The sequence below is a fragment of the Lepidochelys kempii genome, chromosome 17 (genome assembly GCF_965140285.1).
Source record: "Lepidochelys kempii isolate rLepKem1 chromosome 17, rLepKem1.hap1, whole genome shotgun sequence".
Taxonomy (NCBI): Eukaryota; Metazoa; Chordata; order Testudines; family Cheloniidae; genus Lepidochelys; species Lepidochelys kempii.
The window spans coordinates 655,911-674,155 of NC_136396.1; the positions used below are offsets into that span (position 1 = coordinate 655,911).

General features: G+C 46.9%; 2 protein-coding genes across 12 annotated transcripts in view; one reads left to right on the plus strand and one right to left on the minus strand.

Annotated features, from left to right (window-relative positions):
• The window catches only part of SMYD4 (SET and MYND domain containing 4), a 37,334-nt gene extending 35,465 nt beyond the window's left edge, over positions 1 to 1,869 (minus strand). For 3 of the 6 annotated variants that reach the window (XM_073316107.2, XM_073316108.2, XM_073316110.2), the window contains exons 1-2: positions 1,303 to 1,867; positions 961 to 1,105 (exon numbers count right to left, since the gene is read on the minus strand). In XM_073316107.2, the coding sequence (XP_073172208.2) occupies positions 961 to 1,105; positions 1,303 to 1,436 (279 nt within the window). In that variant the 5' untranslated portion in view covers positions 1,437 to 1,867. Of the gene's footprint in view, positions 1 to 789; positions 886 to 960; positions 1,106 to 1,302 lie in introns of those variants that run through there. The other 3 variants (XM_073316109.2, XM_073316113.2, XM_073316112.2) reach the window with 3 other exon arrangements.
• RPA1 (replication protein A1) overlaps positions 1,260 to 18,245 on the plus strand; it is a 46,597-nt gene continuing 29,611 nt past the window's right edge. For 4 of the 6 annotated variants that reach the window (XM_078849208.1, XM_078849212.1, XM_078849213.1 and 1 more), the window contains exons 1-5: positions 1,892 to 2,015; positions 4,946 to 4,993; positions 5,365 to 5,443; positions 6,081 to 6,189; positions 7,112 to 7,200. In XM_078849208.1, the coding sequence (XP_078705334.1) occupies positions 1,983 to 2,015; positions 4,946 to 4,993; positions 5,365 to 5,443; positions 6,081 to 6,189; positions 7,112 to 7,200 (358 nt within the window). In that variant the 5' untranslated portion in view covers positions 1,892 to 1,982. The other 2 variants (XM_078849209.1, XM_078849210.1) reach the window with 2 other exon arrangements.

Sequence of the window (18,245 nt, forward strand, 5' to 3'; positions counted from 1 at the left end):
GTCCTTTTAAAGACACACTATAGCTTAATCACAAAGAATGTATTTGATGTAGGAATTACTGGATGAAGTTCTATGGCCTGTGTTCTGTAGGAGGTCAGATTAGATGATTAGAAAGGCCCTTTCTGGCTTTAAAAATCTATCAATCATAATAATTTGCCCTTCTCTAGAGTCTTCCATCCAAGGATCACAATACACAGGTTTCAGAGTAGCAGCCGTATTAGTCTGTATTCGCAAAAAGAAAAGGAGTACTAGTGGCACCTGAGAGACTAACCAATTTATTTGAGCAGAAGCTTTTGTGAGCTACAGCTGAAGTTACATCCGATGAAGTGAGCTGTAGCTCACGAAAGCTTGTGCTCAAATAAATTGGTTAGTCTCTCAGGTGCCACTAGTACTCCTTTTCTTTTTGTGAATACACTGTACAGAAGCCTATAAATTAAGCCTCAACACCCTTGTGAGTGTTTTTGTGAGTTATTGTGAGTGTTATATGTTTTTATTTTGCATATATAGAAACTAGAGAACACAGAGATCATAGATCCAATCCTGAATGGTGCAGAGCATTCTCAGCTCCTGTGAAAATCACTGGGAGTTGAAACTGCTAGTACCTTTCCAGACTGAGCAAAGAGCAACCAGCGGCTTGGCCAAGCGCAGAGCAGAGCTGGGACTAACACGTGGTCAGGTTACAGCCGTTCCGAGAGAAGACGGACCGGCTACATGCAGGGAACGCGCAGAACGAAACTTCTCCTGACTGTTTTACCCGAGGGCGCCGCAGAATGCCGTTTCCTTGCTCACCTTACGCAACCGCATTAGACATCCGTCCCAACAGCCACAAACACCTCAGCATGCCTGGGGAGTCCCAGGGAAGTTATCCCCACATCAAACCCGCCTACCGGGAGATGAACTGGGGCTGAAGCCCTCAAAGCACCCGTGTTTCCATCGGCGTGAACGACTGGGAACCTCTACCTTGGAATAGAGGACTCGTGCAGCCGCGTATTCCCTTTCCTGAAACCTCTTGTTCCCCTCCTGCTTGTAGAAAAGGGCAGCTCTCGGATCCTTTCCCACCCCGTTTCTGAGCGCCAGTCTGCGCAAAAATTCTTCGTCCGCGGCTCTGCGGGGAGACGGAAAGCTCGGCGTCACGGGCCGGCGGCCACACGGGACAGGCCGGGCCGGGCCGGCGGCCACACGGGCCGGGCCGGGCCGGGCCGGCGGCCACACGGGCCGGGCCGGCGGCCACACGGGCCGCGCCGGGCCGGCGGCCACACGGGCCGGGCCGGGCCGGGCCGCGCCGGGCCGGCGGCTACTCACTGGAAGAGAGGCAGGCAGAGGAGGAAGGTGTCCCGAGGCGGCACGGCCAGAGACAGCTGCTCCCGCAGGCCGGGCTCCAGCGAGGCCCACCTCCGACGGGCGTACGCCTTCCACTTCTCCGCGGGCAGATCCATGGCGGGAAGACCCCGGCTGGACAGAGCCGCCCTGCGAGCCGGCAGCAGCGGGGTCAGGAGCAGCGGGGCCGCGTCCCCGCCGCGGCGGGGTGGGCGAGGGAGCGAGTCCCGGCCCCACCGGGGCCCCCCGGGACACGGCGCCCGACGCTCCCAGCAGCCCGGGAGACGGGGCCGGGCAGCGCACGGACCCCTCCCGCGCCTGGAGACACGGGCCGCTGAGCTCCCCCCGACCCGCACCCAGCCCCGAGACGGCTACACGGCCCCGCCTGCTCGGCCCCGCCCGGCGCGGCTCTCTCCCTCACGCTCCTCAGCCGCGGGACTCGCAGTCAGTCAGTCAGGAGGAGCCCATGGCGGCGCACACAGACGACAGGCCGGAGAATCATTTCCGCCGTACAGAGCACGCCAGCCAATAGCGAGTGTCGCACCGGTGACGTCTCTACGTGCGGAGCGTACGTGCTGAGGGGGTGGCGCCGCGCGACGGCTGAGCGGCAAGAGAGAGGGTTTGGCGGGAGTGCGAAGAGGTCGCGCTCGGGGAGGCTACGCACCATGAGCGCGCGGCTGAGCGAGGGGGCCATCGCGGTGAGGAGCTTCGGGGGAGCGGGCGCCCGGCCCGCCCGGAGCCCGCCCGGCCGGCCGCGGTTCCACCTCCTCCCGCGGGAAGGAGTGGGGGCTGGGCCCCGGGGAGGCGAGATGGGCGTGGTCAGTGCTCGGGGGGCAGGGGCCCCTGTGTGCTGTGGCCCCCCAGAGGCTAGGCAGGGTAGCGCACGGCGCCGAGGGGAGTAACTGCTCTCGGCTGGGGCGGGGCCCCCGAGCGCTCTCGGAAGCGGCCGGACGGGCCCCTTCACCCCGCTCGGGCCCTCAGAGGCGCCAGCTCCTCATGGCGCCGGGGGGTGCCCGCGCCCTCCGTCCCTGCCCCCAAAGTCACTGCCTCAGTTCCACTCCCCCCGCCCCTATTGGACCCCGCCCCAAATCCCCGCCCCACCCCCGCTCCTCCGCCTCCCTCCCGGCGCTCGCCACCGCTTCGCGCTCGGGGGAGCCGGGGAGGGGGGCGGCGCGCTCGGGCGGGGCGGGGGGCGCTCGGGGGAGCCGGGGCGGAGCGGGGGGCGCTCGGGGGGGCGGGGCGGGGGGCGCTCAGGGGGGGCGGCGCGCTCGGGCGGGGCGGGGGGCGCTCGGGGGGGCCGGGGCGGAGCGGAGCGGGGCGGGGGGCGCTCGGGGGGGCGGCGCGCTCGGGGGAGCCGGGGCGGGGCGGAGCGGGGGGCGCTCGGGGGGGCGGGGCGGGGGGCGCTCAGGGGGGGCGGCGCGCTCGGGCGGGGCGGGGGGCGCTCAGGGGGGCCGGGGCGGAGCGGAGCGGGGCGGGGGGCGCTCGGGGGGGCGGCGCGCTCGGGGGAGCCGGGGCGGGGCGGAGCGGGGGGCGCTCAGGGGGGGCGGCGCGCTCGGGCGGGGCGGGGGGCGCTCAGGGGGGCCGGAGCGGGGCGGGGGGCGCTCGGGAGGGCGGCGCGCTCGGGGGAGCCGGGGCGGGGCGGAGCGGGGGGCGCTCAGGGGGGGCGGCGCGCTCGGGTGGGGCGGGGGGCGCTCAGGGGGGCCGGGGCGGAGCGGGGCGCTCGGGGGGGCGGGGCGCTCAGGGGAGCCGGGGCGGGGCGCTCAGGCGGGGTGGGGGGGGCACTCACCAGTTTTTCCCCGTGGGGGCTCCAGCCTCGGCGCACCCACGGAGTCGGCGCCTGTGCTGGACCTGCTTTCGCTACGGTTCTCAAGCTGTTATACTGGTGACCTTTACAGCAAGCCTCGGAGTGCGTCCTCCCCTTGTAAATTAAAAACAATTCTTTTATATGAAACACTACTATAAATGCTGGAGGCGAAGTGGGGTTTGGGGTGGAGACTGACAGCTCATGACCCCCACATAGTAAACTCCTCGTGGGGGTCATGACCCCCAGTTTGAGAGCCCCTTCACTACGCCCCTGGGTTGTTACATTCTTTCACTCCATGGCCACTTCCTCAGTGATCCTTGGCGCACATACCTCCCTTTCCGGCCCTGGATAGTATCTGGATAGTATCTGCCTGGCTGTGGATTTCTATCTTCTTTAAAGTGGTGGAGCAGCTGGTTAGTTATAACCCCGCCTTTCTGTATCTGAGCTTTTTATTCTTGCTGCCTGTCCGTAATTTCACTCCTATTATTTTTGAGGTTTATAAAGTTAGAAGGGAGTGCTTGTCATCTGTTCAGCACACCTCTGACAATTGGTTAAATGAGCAAAAGAGAGTGAGCAACAACCCTACAAAGTATAACAAAAAATAAATTACCCATAGCACGCTCTGCCCCAACTCTTGGGTACTGTTTGCGGTCTGGTTCTGTGCCTGCGTGTTTACTACTACTCCAGTTCTGGTATTTTGCCAATTTGATCACACTTGAATTCAACACCGGAGAAATACGCAACAAAGAGCAGGGGTGGGCAGATTACAGCCCAGGGGCCACATCTGGCCCTTCAGACATTTTAATCTGGCCCTCAATCTCCTGGGGAGCGGGGTCTGGGGCTTGCCCCCCTCCGCATGTGCTGTGGCTCTGTAGGCTCCCAGAAGCAGTGGCATGTACCCCCCTCTGGCACCTACATGTAGGGGCAGCCAGAGGGTTCTGCACACTGCCTCCTCCCCAACTGCCACCCCCGCAACTCCCATTGGCCGGGAACCATGGCCAATGGGAGCTGCAGGGGCAGCACCTCTGGATGGGGCAGCGCGCAGAGCCACCTGGCTGTGCCTCTGCATAGGAGATGGAGAGGGGACATGCTGCTGTTTCTGGGAGCTGCTTGAGGTAAATGTGCCTGGAGCCTACACTCCTGATCCCTTCCCATGCCCCAACCTCCTGTCCCAGCCCTGATCCCCCTCCCACCCTCCAAACCCCTTGGTCTCAGCCCAGAGCACCCTCCTGCACCCCCAACCCATCAGCCGGAGCCCTCACCCCCTCCTGCACCCCAACCCCCAATTTCAGGAGCATTCATGACTCGCCATACAAATTCCATATCCAGATGTGGCCCTCGGGCCAAAAAGTTTGCCCACCCCTGACAAACAGAGAAACATGTGGAAAGGGAAGAGATGGACTTTAAAAAAAATAGTTGAACTCTTTGGGAACTCTAGGTTCCTTGGCTAAGTTACAATTTGTAGGAAGTATAACTACTTGCAGCAGCTCCATCGGCTGCCTGAAAATGCTCAACAGGCAACTGTGTGAGAATTGATGAACTAGTAAATCAGCCTGTCACTTCCCATAAAGAGCAGGGATTTCTGAGGTGAAATGCTTCTCTCAACAAATGGTCTGTCCTTTTCCTTGTATCAGGATGCGCTTATACAATGAATAGAAATTTTGAGGATGTTCACGCTGTTGGCACACTAACCAAGTTTGATTCCCTGTTTTGGGAACAGTTTATTATAATTAGTCGAGTTATTTGTTGGCTAATCTCCTCAGTCACAAAGCTCTAAAAATGTTTTCCAATCAAAAGGATTAAATCCTCTATCTTCCTTTATAGGCCATAATGCAGGGAGAGAATAATTTAAAGCCTGTCCTCCAAGTCATTGTGAGTATTCCCTCAAGTGTTATTTTATTCCTATTATCCGTAGCTTAGTGTACTTATAATTGTACATGCTGATCTATGAGTCCATAAAGATAAGGTGCCTGACAACTCCCCTCCCATGAGTTTACAATCCAATTCAGACATGAAGAGGTGGAAGCCTTGTAGGTGAGCAAAGGAGCACTGAAAGGCTCGTTGGCATGAATCTGAGCAAGCATGTTTTAGTCCGTCTGAGATTGGCTTTAATTGATTGTTATCTGTCTATCTTAGTTTTCTGCTTTATGAGTAAGCTCTCCCCAATAGGTGTGATCTCATACTTTGTCTCTGTGTGCCTATAAAATCAGATAAGGGCTAAGAATTCAAGTGTTTTCTTCTAGAACATCCGTGCCATAGCCACAGGAAATGGGCCACCTCGTTACCGTGTGCTGATGAGCGATGGGGTGAACACACTTTCCTGTAAGTAATTCATAGTGATGAGAATTTACAAGTGCATGGCTAATAACTGCACCCAATTGTCAGAATTAATGACAGAGTGGTTTTTGCTGCTGAACTAAGTTCCAAAGGAGTGTGTGAAGGCTATAGAATTTATTTATTTAAATTTATTTAGATTCTGGGATCTATAATCGTATTTTAATCTTACAAACAAAATCCAGCTTTTCTGAGTTGTTGCAGTGTGTCCAAGAATTCATGTTAATTATGGAGAACAGCTCAGTCATACAGAACGGTGATTAACGGACTATCATAATAGTGGTGAGGTCCAAGAACCATTTAGCAGCTCATCTTAATCTATCTTTTTCTAATTTTCTGCATAAATTTTACTTCAGTGGGTTGGGCTACAAGGCAAAATATCATTGCAAGGGTGTTGTATTCTGTTCTCAAACTTTAGGGAGTTATAAGTGATTTATGTTCCAGAGATATATTCACACTTTCTCACTTGTGATTGCACTGGTTTGTGTGAGATGATTAATGGGACAGGCCTTAAATCTATGCAGGACCAGTGGCCAGAATGGATTGACTGCAGTTAGCTATGACGGCCATCTTTTCAGGGCTGCATATGCTGGTTGTTTTAGGGTTTTTCTTCTGTTTTTTGCAGCTTTCATGTTGGCTACACAGCTGAACTCTCTAATTGAAGAGGAGCGCTTGTCTGCCCACTGTATCTGCCAGGTTAACAGATACATTGTTAACAGCCTGAAAGATGGAAGGTATACATGTATATTTAGATATGGGCACACAAATGCATCTGACTAGTGGATGCTGCTGCATCTCACATACGGGATGAGAGGTCATTATTAATAGAGATTATTAATAGGTGTATCCATTGGGGTGTATGGTGCATGAGGGAGGAGGCATGTGTTTCTCCTGACACATCATGTAATCGTGATGGCTGTTCGAGGGTTGCAGAGATAAAAGTTGCTGTACCTGGCTGCAATGTGGTTAGTTGCAAATATTAATATCTGTGTAGTAATTAAATGGATATAACTGGATAAAATGCATCCAACTCTGTAATCATTAGATTTCAGTCACTGAAAATTACTTGCTGTGGGTGAGGGTGTGAATGAGGACATGCCCTGGTGGTGGTTGGTTTTGTATTCAGATGGTAAAGTACTTGAACTTTCTATTGCAAATTAAGGTACGGTAACAAACCTTCAAGATTGTGTACATGCATGAATGTGTAACTGTGTGAACTTTTGCTGTCACTGTCTTTCTCCCCAGTCCACCTTTTCTATTTGACACTCACTTGTATTTAGTTTTATGCCATTTGGGGCAGAGTTGTAAGGGATCTAGCACATTTTATGTGCTCCGACATTAATGTTGACTGTATCACTACATCTCAACATCATGTGCATCATTCTGATGGCTGTCTACTCTTCCTGATTAAGTGCTGTATTGTTTCAATCTACACCACTTCTACCTGCATTTACTAAATTGTTAAATCTCTAGTTGATAATGGAGTGTTTCTTCTTGACAGTGCCTCAGCAGGAAATCTGTCTTCTATAGTGATTGCAGTGCCTGTGTGTATGCAAAAGACTCATTTATAGCCTAGGGCTGTATATGGGCTTCTCTCTCGAGAAGTGTCCAGGAAGATGTCAAGAGTCTTTACTGTTGCTTGCTTTGTGTTTGTAGGAGAGTGATTATATTGATGGATTTAGATGTTCTGAAAACAGCTGATGTGGTTGGTGCAAATATTGGCAATCCAGTACCGTACAATGAAGGTAAGGAACCTCCTACAGACAATAGAATTGTATAAGAGACTCACTATCATGCTGGTTTTCAGCTGGTTACTCTGTTTTTAGTGAAAAAAATATGGACACCCATTTAATTGTCTTGTGCCTGGAGTCTTGATTTCCAGTTGTCCACTGTCACCGTAGCTGTGTAGCTTACAGTTTTGTACAGTGCCTATCACCACAATAGCTAAGCCCAGGCCAAATGGGTTAGTTCCTGCTTCTATGTGTTATGGGGAAGTATCAGACCGGCTGATTGTCACACCTTAGTGACTTTCTATATAGCTCTCAAGTATAATATTGCCTAAATGTTTCCATTCTGATTCTTTTTTTATCTGCTTGTAACTGTCAGCTTTCAGGCAGACATTTTCCAAGCCAGTCTCCTTGAGGTTGTGTTTGGAAAATCGATCAAAAAGTTCAGCTTTCTTAATGAAAGTTGGGTGGTGGGTGGGAAATATATTTGATATGTAGGGCTTTAAACTAGATTAAAAGGTGCCGGAGATAAAAGCCCAAAGGTAAGTGTAAAAAGAAATGACCTTAACAGAGGGCTAGCTGTTTTGGGGGGAGACATGGAAACTTATGATAGGGTGATAGAAGCAACAAGAGGGAAATTAGTGAGGAAATCTGCTTGACAACTAATTGACTATACACAAATGTAAGGGCTATGGGGAATAAACATAAATAACTGGAAGTCTTAGTCCCTGAGCTAAATTATGACTTAATTGGTGTTGTGAGAAGTGTCATGGCTGGAATATTGGTATTAAGGGTATAGCTTGTTCAGTAAGGGCGGGCAGGGTAAAAAAGGGAAAAGGTGTTGCATTAAACTTCAAGAATATATACACTTGTTCTGAGGCAATGAGAGGCCAGACCAGTTGAAAATATCTGAGTAAAGATAAAGGAGTAAAAAAAAAAAAAAGGGTGACGACATGGTAGGGGTCTACAGTAGATCACCAAATTAGGAAGAGAAGGCGGATGAGGCATTTCTAGAACAAATAACAGAAATATCCAAAACACAAGACATGGTACTGATCATGAGCTTCTACTATCCTGACATCTTTTGGAAAAGTAATACAGCAAAACATAACATTTTTAATAAGTTCTTGGAATGTATTGAGGACAGTTTTTGTTTCAGAAAGTGGAGGAAGTAACCAGGGAACAGACTTGATTCTGACCAACAGGGAGGAATTGGTGGTGAGTCTGAAGGTGGAACGCAGTGTAGGTGAAAGTGGTCATGAAATGATTATTTCATGAGTAGAAGGAAAGGAAGGCATGAGATCAGCAGAATGAGGACAATGGACTTTGTAACAGGGTCGGTACCCGCCTCTCATGAGTGCCCCTTCTGGTCGGATGTGATCCTGTTGTTTCTTGGTTTGTGGTAATGGGGTAGCATCCACTTCTCACAAGCGCCCCCTTCTGGTCGATGGTTTCTTCAGTAGGTCTTCAGCGACTCATCCCTCCAGCTGAGTGTCTCACGCTGTCTGTAGGTGGAACAGAACAAACAAACCCCTTCTGGGGTATACTGTCTTTACCTTCTGCCAAGGCTTCCTCCCTGGAGACACTGCCCTCTATAACAGTCCAGCTGGGCCCATCGCGGTATACCCTCATTTGGTCTGGCTAGGTTCTTTGTCTTTGCTCGGCAGCCTGTCAGGAACTCCTTTTTAGCTTCATCAGTCTTCGGCAGCCTCCCCTGGGCTCAGTCTTGCCCACACTGAGCTGTATGTTGCCTGCTGCTCTTCCAGCTAGCCAGGAACCTGGTCTTCCCTCTTCCAGCACCAGGAAGCAACTGACTGCTCTGCTTGTTCTGCTGCTTTTTAAGTGGCCTTCCTGGTCCCTCTGTTTGGCTGCTTCCCCTGCAGCCTCTCTGGGCTACCTAGAGGACTTCTCCTCTGCTCTTCTCTGGGGAGGGGTGAGATGGGACATCTGGACCTAATCCACCCCATCACAGACTTCAAAAAAGCAGGCTTTAACGAACTCAGAGAACTGGCAGGTAAGGTGCCATGGGAAGAATATCTCAGGGAAAAAGTTCAGGAGAGCTGTCAGGTTCTCAAGGAGACGATATTAAAGACACAACTGCAGACTATCCTGATATAAAGGAAAGAGAGAGCCATATTGGCCCTCTTTCTATTCTTCCTGTCAGGAGCTCTTTAATGACCTGAAAATCTGAAAGGAATCTTACAAAAAGTGGAGACATGAACAAATTGCTAAGGAGGAGTATAAAAGAGTAGCACAAGCATATAGGGACAACATCTGAAAGGCTATGGTTACACCTACCAAGAAACATAAACGGCAATAAAAAGAGGATCTTTAAATATATTAGGAGCAAGAAAAAAACAAAAGTGATGGCCTCTACTTAGTGGGGAAGGAGAAGTAATAACAGAAAACATCAAGAAGGCTTAGGTGTTTAATGCTTCACTCTTCGCTAAAATGGTTAATGGCGACCAGATGCTCAACACAACTTATATTAGCAAAGGTGGAAGAAATGTAAGACAAAATATGGAAAGAACAGATTAAAAAATATTTTAGATAAGTTGAATATATTGAAGTCATCAGGTCCTGATGAAATTCATCCTGGGATAGTTAAGGAACTAGCTGAAGCAATCTTGGAACCATTAGCATTTATCTGTGTGAACTCATGGAGGATAGGTCAGGTCCCATTGGACTGAAGAAGGGCAAACATGTTACCCCTCTTTAAAAAGGGGAACAAGGAGTACTTGGGGAATTATAGACCAGTCAGCCTAACTTCGATACCTGATACTGAAGATATTGAAACAAATAGGGTTACTGGCCTGTCAGTAGATGTGATATATCTTGATTTTAGTAAGGCTTTTGACACAGTTCTACATGACATTCTCATAAGCAAAGTTTGGAAATGTGGTTTAGATGAAATTGCTATAAGGTGGGTACACAAAAGGCTGAGACACCATACACAGAGAGTAGTTATCTGTGGTTCCCTGTCAACTAGAAGTATCTGGTGGGGTTCTACAGGGGTTTGTCCTGGGTTCAGTACTTGTCAATATTTTCATTAATGACTTTGGGGTGGAGAGCATGCTTATAAAATTTATAGATGACATCACCTGGGAGAGATTGGAAGCACTTTGGAAGACTGAATTAGAATTCAAAAAGACCTAAACAAATTGGAGAACTGGCCTGAATTCAACAAGATGAAATTCAGTAAAGATAAGTGCGTAGTACTTCACTTAAGAAGAAAAAACTAAATGCACGACTACAAAATGGGGAATAACTGGCTATCTGGTAGTACTGCGGAAAAGGATCTGGGGGTATAGCAGATCACAAATTGAATGAGTCAACAATGTGATAAGGGCTAATAACATTCTGTGGTGTATTAATAGGAGTGTTGTATGTAAGACATGGGAGGTAATTGTCCACTCTGCTGAGTGCTGGGCACCACATGTTAAGAAACATATGGACAAATGGCAGAGAATGTTTAGGAGAGCAGTGAAAATGACAAGGGTTAGAAAACCTGACGTAGAAGGAAAGGTTAAAAAATACTGGCATGTTTAATCTTGAGAAAAGAAGGTGGAGGTGCTGGGGGGCCTGATAAGGCTGTTACAGAGCACTCTGATCCATTGGTCGCCACATCCACCAAAGGTAGGGCAAGAAGTAATGGGCTTAATCTGCAGCAAGGAAGATTTAGGTTAGATATTAGGAAAAGCTTTATAAAACTATCAGGGATGATAGTTAAGCACTTGAACAGGCTTCCAAGTGAGACAGTGGAATCCACATCACTGAAGGTTTTTAAGGGCAGGTTGGACTTACATGTGTTAGGGATGGTCTAGATTTACTTGGTCCTGCCTCAGTGCAGGGGGCTGGACTTGATGACTTGTCAAGGTCCGTTCCAGCCTGACATTTCTATGATTTAAAAAAAAAAAAAAAAGTCTGAACTTTCTTTGAACAGCTCTATCATTGAAATGGGTGGGGATAAATAGTTGAAATTTGGCAGGGAAATAGCCCTTTGGGAGGAGCAGTGCCTTTGAGAGAAACTCAGGTAACAATACGATCCATTTTCATTGTTGCTGTCTCCACGTTCTGATTTGGGAAATTAACACACGTGTGTGTGGTAGAGTAGCAGGACTGACAGGTAAACTGCCAGGCTGACCAGAAATCTAGCTGACTAGTTGGAGCAGAAATCCTACCTAATGCTGCTGTGTAGAACCGTCTTTTTCTATTACTGTTACTTCCATTGTTACTTTTGGGGGAGAAATGCATGCACTAAACAACAAGAGCTTGCTCTTGTGACAGCCATGAAATTAATCACAATTTTAAATGGTGTGGTTAATCGTAGGTCTAGACTAGTGTCTTCTGAAAATTTACTGAACAGACTGTTTTATGTGCATGTGTGATTTTCTTCCCAATTGTTTGTCTGATACAATAGTATATTTCTTGTTAGCTAGGTGTCTGTTTCAGAGTTGTAATTATTCTTTACTGTTGCTTAGAAGCAGCTTGTCATTTCAAATATTTCTAAGATGCATTTTCAGTTACAGATTATTCTGAATGTGCAAGTTGTGAAATTATTTTCTGTAGTATGGCTTAGGTTTAAATTTGCATAAAAGTGATTGTAATAGGAACAGAAATCAACACAGACTGAGCAGTTCTTGCATTGTTAAAATTACTGGGGGAGTTTTGCTCCTTGTGCTTCTTATTTGAATTTAAAGCTAGTCAAAGAACTAAAGCTGTTGGCATTTGGTCTAATATAGTCAGAGCAGTGTTAAAGGTTCAGGAGCAAGGCCAATGCACTGATGCATTCTGCAGATTAGAGGTTCTCAAATTTTTTCATAGTGTGGACTAGGGATGTAAAATATTAAATGGTTAACTGGTAAGTATTAGACTTACGGTAAACCCATCCTTACTGTTAACCCCCTGCGTGTGGGTCTCGAACTGGTTCTCCTGTCCCCGCATCGGCAGGCTGGGCAGGGGGAGCACATTTAGGCTGGGGGGGATGGGCTGGGGCTGCAGGCCCCATTGAGGGGGTAAAGTAGTCCTCGGTCTCCCATGTGCCACTGGAAGGGGTTCGGCTGCAGAAGCAAATGGCGTGCTGGGAAGGGAAGGGAAGCTGCTGTTGGGGTGGCACGGAGAGTCTGTGGAGGCCGCATCGGGACAAACTAGGTACCTGCGGCCCTCTCCCTTTAATTGATTAACCAGTTAAACAATATAATTTTAATAGTTTAAACGGTTATCTTTTTAAACGATATTTACATCTTTAGTGTGGACCACTTTTTTAACACGGAGATAGTCCTGTGCGCTTCATGCCCTCACATTTGGCATCTCATAACATCCCTGTGGTAACTGCAGCAATTTTTTTGCAGGGACCAGTGATGTTAAGGAAGTACTTAAAATTAATTAACAGAAGCTAAAAACGCTAACAGCTGAAAATAGGGCAGAGGATGCTGTCTGGAGTGCCTCATAACTGCGAGTGCTGACCTCAGGGCAAGCATCCCAAAATGGTCTATTCTACAATTTAGATTTCATCAAACCAGTAACAAAGGTGAACTTCTGGATCACTGTACCTGTTTTACGATGGAGTCACAGACAGTCCCCTTAAATTCGCCATTCTGTCTTGCCACCCAGACAAACTGGACTGATGATAAAAGGTCACTTAAACCAAAAATCACCCCACATCAGATTGTTCCCAGTCCCAAGAGACCAACCAGTCTCTTACCCCAGATCAACTGGTACTCTAAATCTTACACCAAAGACAATATTGGCAGCCAATTCTATAGTAAACTAACTAAAGATCTTTTAGCTAAGAAAAGGAAATGAGAATTATTGAGAGGTTAAAGCAAGTAAAGTGTGTGTGTGTGTGGTGGATATATAAGTGAATCAAAGTTTGTAATTCCAAATGTTGGAAGTGATGTAATAAACTACCAATTTCCCAAAATGTCTCTGGGGATCTCTGGTTTGCAACTGGTACAGTTCCCTGTAAGAATCCAAATGGTTCAGAGAAGGATCTTTCCTTGAATCCATATTTATAGCTTCATCTGACAGAAAACAAGCTGACTGTTTGTCTATACCTGCATGGGCTTTTCCTTTGATGATGGTGAGTGAGGAATGCACTTTGAGTCCTTGACCCCCCTTCTCTGAGTTATTTAATTATAAGAAAAAAAAGAAAAGGAGTACTTGTGGCACCTTAGAGACTAACAAATTTATTTGAGCGTAAGCTTTCGTGAGCTACAGCTCACTTCATATGTTCTGATGAAGTGAGCTGTAGCTCACAAAAGCTTATGCTCCAATAAATTTGTTAGTCTCTAAGGTTCCACAAGTCCTCCTTTTCTTTTTGCAAATACAGACTAACACGGCTGCTACTCTGAAACTTCCCATTAGGTATAAGGGTATATACAATGTAAATGTTTGCTGCTCATTATAACAGGATACAGATTAGTGAGAACAACGCAAGTAACATCCCATTAGTTTTATGAAGTCTAAACATCAAATACTCTTTTCTACCTTCAACAGTCACTTTGATTAGGTGAATTGGCCTGAATACACTTTGGCATGACCTGGTCTGCCAGCAGCATTGTAAGACCAATAAGCTCTCTGTAGACCTCAAGCAAGTGCTCCGCAACCCACTAGCTACCCATGTGCTACAGTTTGGGATCCTCTGCTATAGATTGTTAAACTTTTACCTGGTTAAAACCATAGACTCCTAATTGAGAAAGACCAGGAAGCTAGGGGAGTTTGTTGCTAGTTGTATATTTGAACACATATTCCAGATGTGTTAATTGTAGAATTGTAGGACTGGAAGGGACTTCTAGAGGTCTTCTGTCCAGTTACCTGCATTAAAGGCAGGACTAAGTAGTATCTAGACTTCCCCGAGAGATGTTTGTCTAACTTGCTCTTAAAAATCTCCAATGATGGAGATTCCACAACCTAGGCAATTTATTTCAGTACTTAACCATCCTGACAGTTGGGAAGTTTTTCTTAGTGTCCAACCTAAACTGTCCTTGCTGCAATTTAAGCCCATTGCTTCTTGTCCTAGCCTCTGAAGTTAACAAGAACAATTTTTCTCCCTCCTCCTTGTAACAACTTCTATGTACTTGAAAACTATTATTCTGTCCCCCCATAGTCTTCTCTTCTCCACACTAAACAAACCCAATTTTTTCAGTCTTCCCCCATAGGTCACATTTTCTAGATCTTTAATCATTTTTGTTGCTCTTCTTTGGGCTTTCTCCAGTTTGTTCACATCTTCCCTGAAACGTGGTGCCTGGAAGTGGACACAATACTCTAGTTGATGCCTAATCAGCTTGGAGTAGAGTGGAAAAAATACTTCTCTTGTCTTGCTTACAACACTCCTGCTAATACATCCCAGAATATTTGCTGCTTGCTTGCTTGCCTTCCCCCCCCCCCCCCCCCCCCCAGTGTTTCACTATTGACTCATATTTAGTTTGTGATCCATTATGATCCCTTTCCACAGCACTCCTTCCCAGGCAGTCATTTCCTTTTTGTATGTGTGCGGCTGATTGTTCCTTCCTAACTAAGTGGAGTACTTTGCATTTGTGCTTATTGAATATCATCCTCTTCACACCAATTCTCCAGTTAGTCCAGATCATTTTGAATTTTAATCCTGTCCTTGAAAGCATTTGCATCCCCTCCCTGCTTGGTATCATCTGCAAACTTGAAATATATAGATACTTTATAAGTAATATATCCCCTGAGGTATGTTGTGAAGCACAATACTGGGCAGCTGACTACTAAGCCATGCCTTGGAAGTTCTTAGTGCTTTTATAAAAAGATTCTTTCACAAGTATTTTCCTGTTAAAATGCAAGAGAAAATGTGGAAGAGCAAAAATAGTTTTAAAAAATCCCCAAACTTGTGCTATTTCTGAAGCCTCTTCATTTAACTCCTCTTTCATGGGCATCTAGGACTCTAGCTTTCTTTTCTGGCTCCTATACAGAATAAATTTGGAGTTACTGAATAGGGAGTCCTGTTGGGCATCTTTTCTCTTTTGAAGCTAGAGCACTTAAGTCAGCTAAGTTTTGGCTGGCAAGGGTGAAGCCCAGCGTCTCTGTCTAGTGGATGCTGGAGAAAGCACGCAGTATTGGGTTTGATGTCAGTCTGTTGTTAGGGAACAACTGTCACCAATTCAGTATTGACTTTACTGTAGCAGCCAATTAGAAGAGTAGATTGGCTTTGTGCGGAAACCTTGTTCTGATTAAAAATAAACTAGAGGGTCACACACTTCATAGCTTCTGTCAGCTGAGCTCGTACACACCAGAGCTCCTTGTGTTCCACTAATCGCCCCCATAAGGTCCCTATGTGCCACCCTCTCATTCCCCTCTTTCAGGGACTCCCTGCAACACTCCCCCGCGTGCTTTGTGCTTCCCTCTACCATTGTTGGTTTTTTTCTTTTTGTCAGGGAGATGAGTTATTCAGGTTGTGGACATTTTGAACTCTCTTGGTGCAATAGGCAGAGTTGAGATGGTGGAGTGTTATGCTAGAAGGTGTTAATGGCTGTCATCAAACCAACTGCTTGATCTAAACAACTGTAGACCTGGAATTTTGAGAATTGATTGTATGCATTGTTCTAAAAATTATTGCATCGTGCCCAGACATATAGAAATGCCATTAGGCTGAGTGCAGGGCCTGACTTCGCTCAGTCAATAAAAACCCAACAAAATCTTTGACCAGTGAAATAATGAGGGTGACTATTACACCTGTAAGAGGATCTAAGTTTTCAAACTATGGGTAACACTTCTCTAGGGAGGGTCGGGGGAGGAAGGGGTTGGGGAGGAATTGGGGGATGTTGTTACCTTGGATTAAAATAGCAGTGAAGACATAGCTATTTAGCTTTTAACTTGGGTTAGCAGCTCAAAGATCAAAGTTGAAGCCTATTGGGGAGTCTGGAGTTGAACTTCAAGCTGCTAACCTGAGTTAAAAGCCAAGTTGCTGCGTTTTCACTGTTGTTTTAAATTGACTGAACACTTTTTTTTTTTTTTTGGCAATTAAGACACATACATAGGATAGTTTTCTGTAATGTAGAGTCAGTCCCTATTTTAGGGTGCTCCCAAGTGGCCATTGTCAATATACTGACAACTATCTCTAAGGTGATCAGATGCTGTGGTGATCTACCTGACTTCCTGTGAATCTCAGCACTGTGGCTCAGGTTGGTCAGCAATGGATTCAGACTTGACTGTGGTGGTTTCTATAATGTGGAGCCCATCATTCTTCATTTAGTGTCTCCATATTTTCTAAATTAAAAAAATAAGGTATCTCTTATAGGTTATTGTTGAGTCTAGATTTACCTTCACCCAGCACCTTTTCGCCTGCATTTTAAAGAGTTTTGTTAAGTTATATTTTAGCTCTTGCATGGTGCAGTGGTGCAGACCCTACTGCTTAAAGCTGTCAAAAGCTTAAGAACAGCCCTACTGGGTCAAATCAAAGGTCTATCTAACCCAGTATCCTGTCTACCGACAGTGGCCAGTCCCAGGTGCCCCAGAGGCAATGAACAGAACAGGTAATCATCAAGTGATCCATCCCCTGTCACTCATTCCCAGCTTCTGGCAAACAGAGACTAGGGACACCATTCCTGCCCATCCTGGCTAAGAGCCATTGATGGACATATCCTCCATGAATTTATCTTGTTCTTTTTTGAACCCTGTTATGGTCTTGGCCTTAACAACATCCTCTGGTAAGGAGTTCCACAGGTTGACTGTGCGTTATGTGAAGAAATACTCCCTTTTAGTTGTTTTAAACCTGCAGCCTATTAATTTTATTTGGTGACCCCTAGTTCTTGTGTTATGAGAAGTAGTAAACACTACTCTACTTTCTCTACACCAGTTATGATTTTATAGACCTCAATCATATCTCCCCTTAGCCGTCTCTTTTCCAAGCTGAAAAGTCCCAGTCTTATTAATCTCCCCTCATATGGAAACCGTTCTGTACTTCTAATAATTTTTGTTGCCCTTTTCTGAACCTTTTCCAATTCAATATATCCTTTTTTGAGATGGGGCAATCACATCTGTACACAGTATTCAAGATGTGGGCATACCATGGATTTATACAGAGGCAACATGATATTTTCTGTCCTATTATCTATTCCTTTCTTAATTATTCCCAGCATTCTGTTAGCTTTTTTGACTGCTGCTGCACATTGAGTGGATGTTTTCAGAGAACTATCCACAGTGACTCCAATATCTTTCTCGAGTGGTGACAGTTAATTTAGACCCCATCATTTTATATGTATAGTTGGTATTATGTTTTCCAATGTGCATTACTTTGCATTTATCGAAATTTAATTTCATCTGCCATTTTGTTACCCAGTCACCTCGTTTTGAGAGATCCTTTAATAGTATCCCTTTAAATAATTGCCAGCCCTGAATTCTTTCTAAGTAGTAATAGAAAGTGGTTGCTTGTGAAAAGAGATCTGGTTGAGATCACCATATGCTATGGCTCTTCTCAGGATGGTTTGCTGTTGTCTTGTAACACATTTGAATGTTAGTGGGTGTTCTATGCCATGGGGCTCTTGTGAAAACAAGATTACATCCCATTGTGACACCATGGGTATGTGTGCCTCATTTTCCCTTATTGGGCTTTCGGTAAGTTCAGTGATGCTTGCATACAGTGAACAGTGCCCCTCCAGGGGTCTAGTTTATTTAATCAACCACCAAACATGCTTTGTAAACAAGCCACCACCTGCTTTAAGACCCAGGGCTTCTCTTCTGCCAGGAGCTGTGCAGTCTTTCCCATGCTAACTCAGGGTTTCTCCCATGCCTTCCTGCCTAAAGAGCTTTGTAGTCTTTCTCCTCTGGAGTGTTCTCTTTGTGTTCTGTGGCTGGTTCCTCTCTCTGGGAACTTCTGCTCTCCAGGAACACACCACTGGGAGTAGCTTTCCTATCGAGCGCCCCTGTGGAGCATCCTCTTGGTTCTGGGCTCCTGCCTGAGGCCCATAAGCTGAGGCCCAGGTGTTTCTTACCTAATTAACTTCTGCCCACCTGTTTATCCAATTAACCATCCATAGGTAGATCTGGGTTGGCTCATTCTTTTCAGTAGAGCCTGTCACGGGGAGGCTGGGTGCCTGACT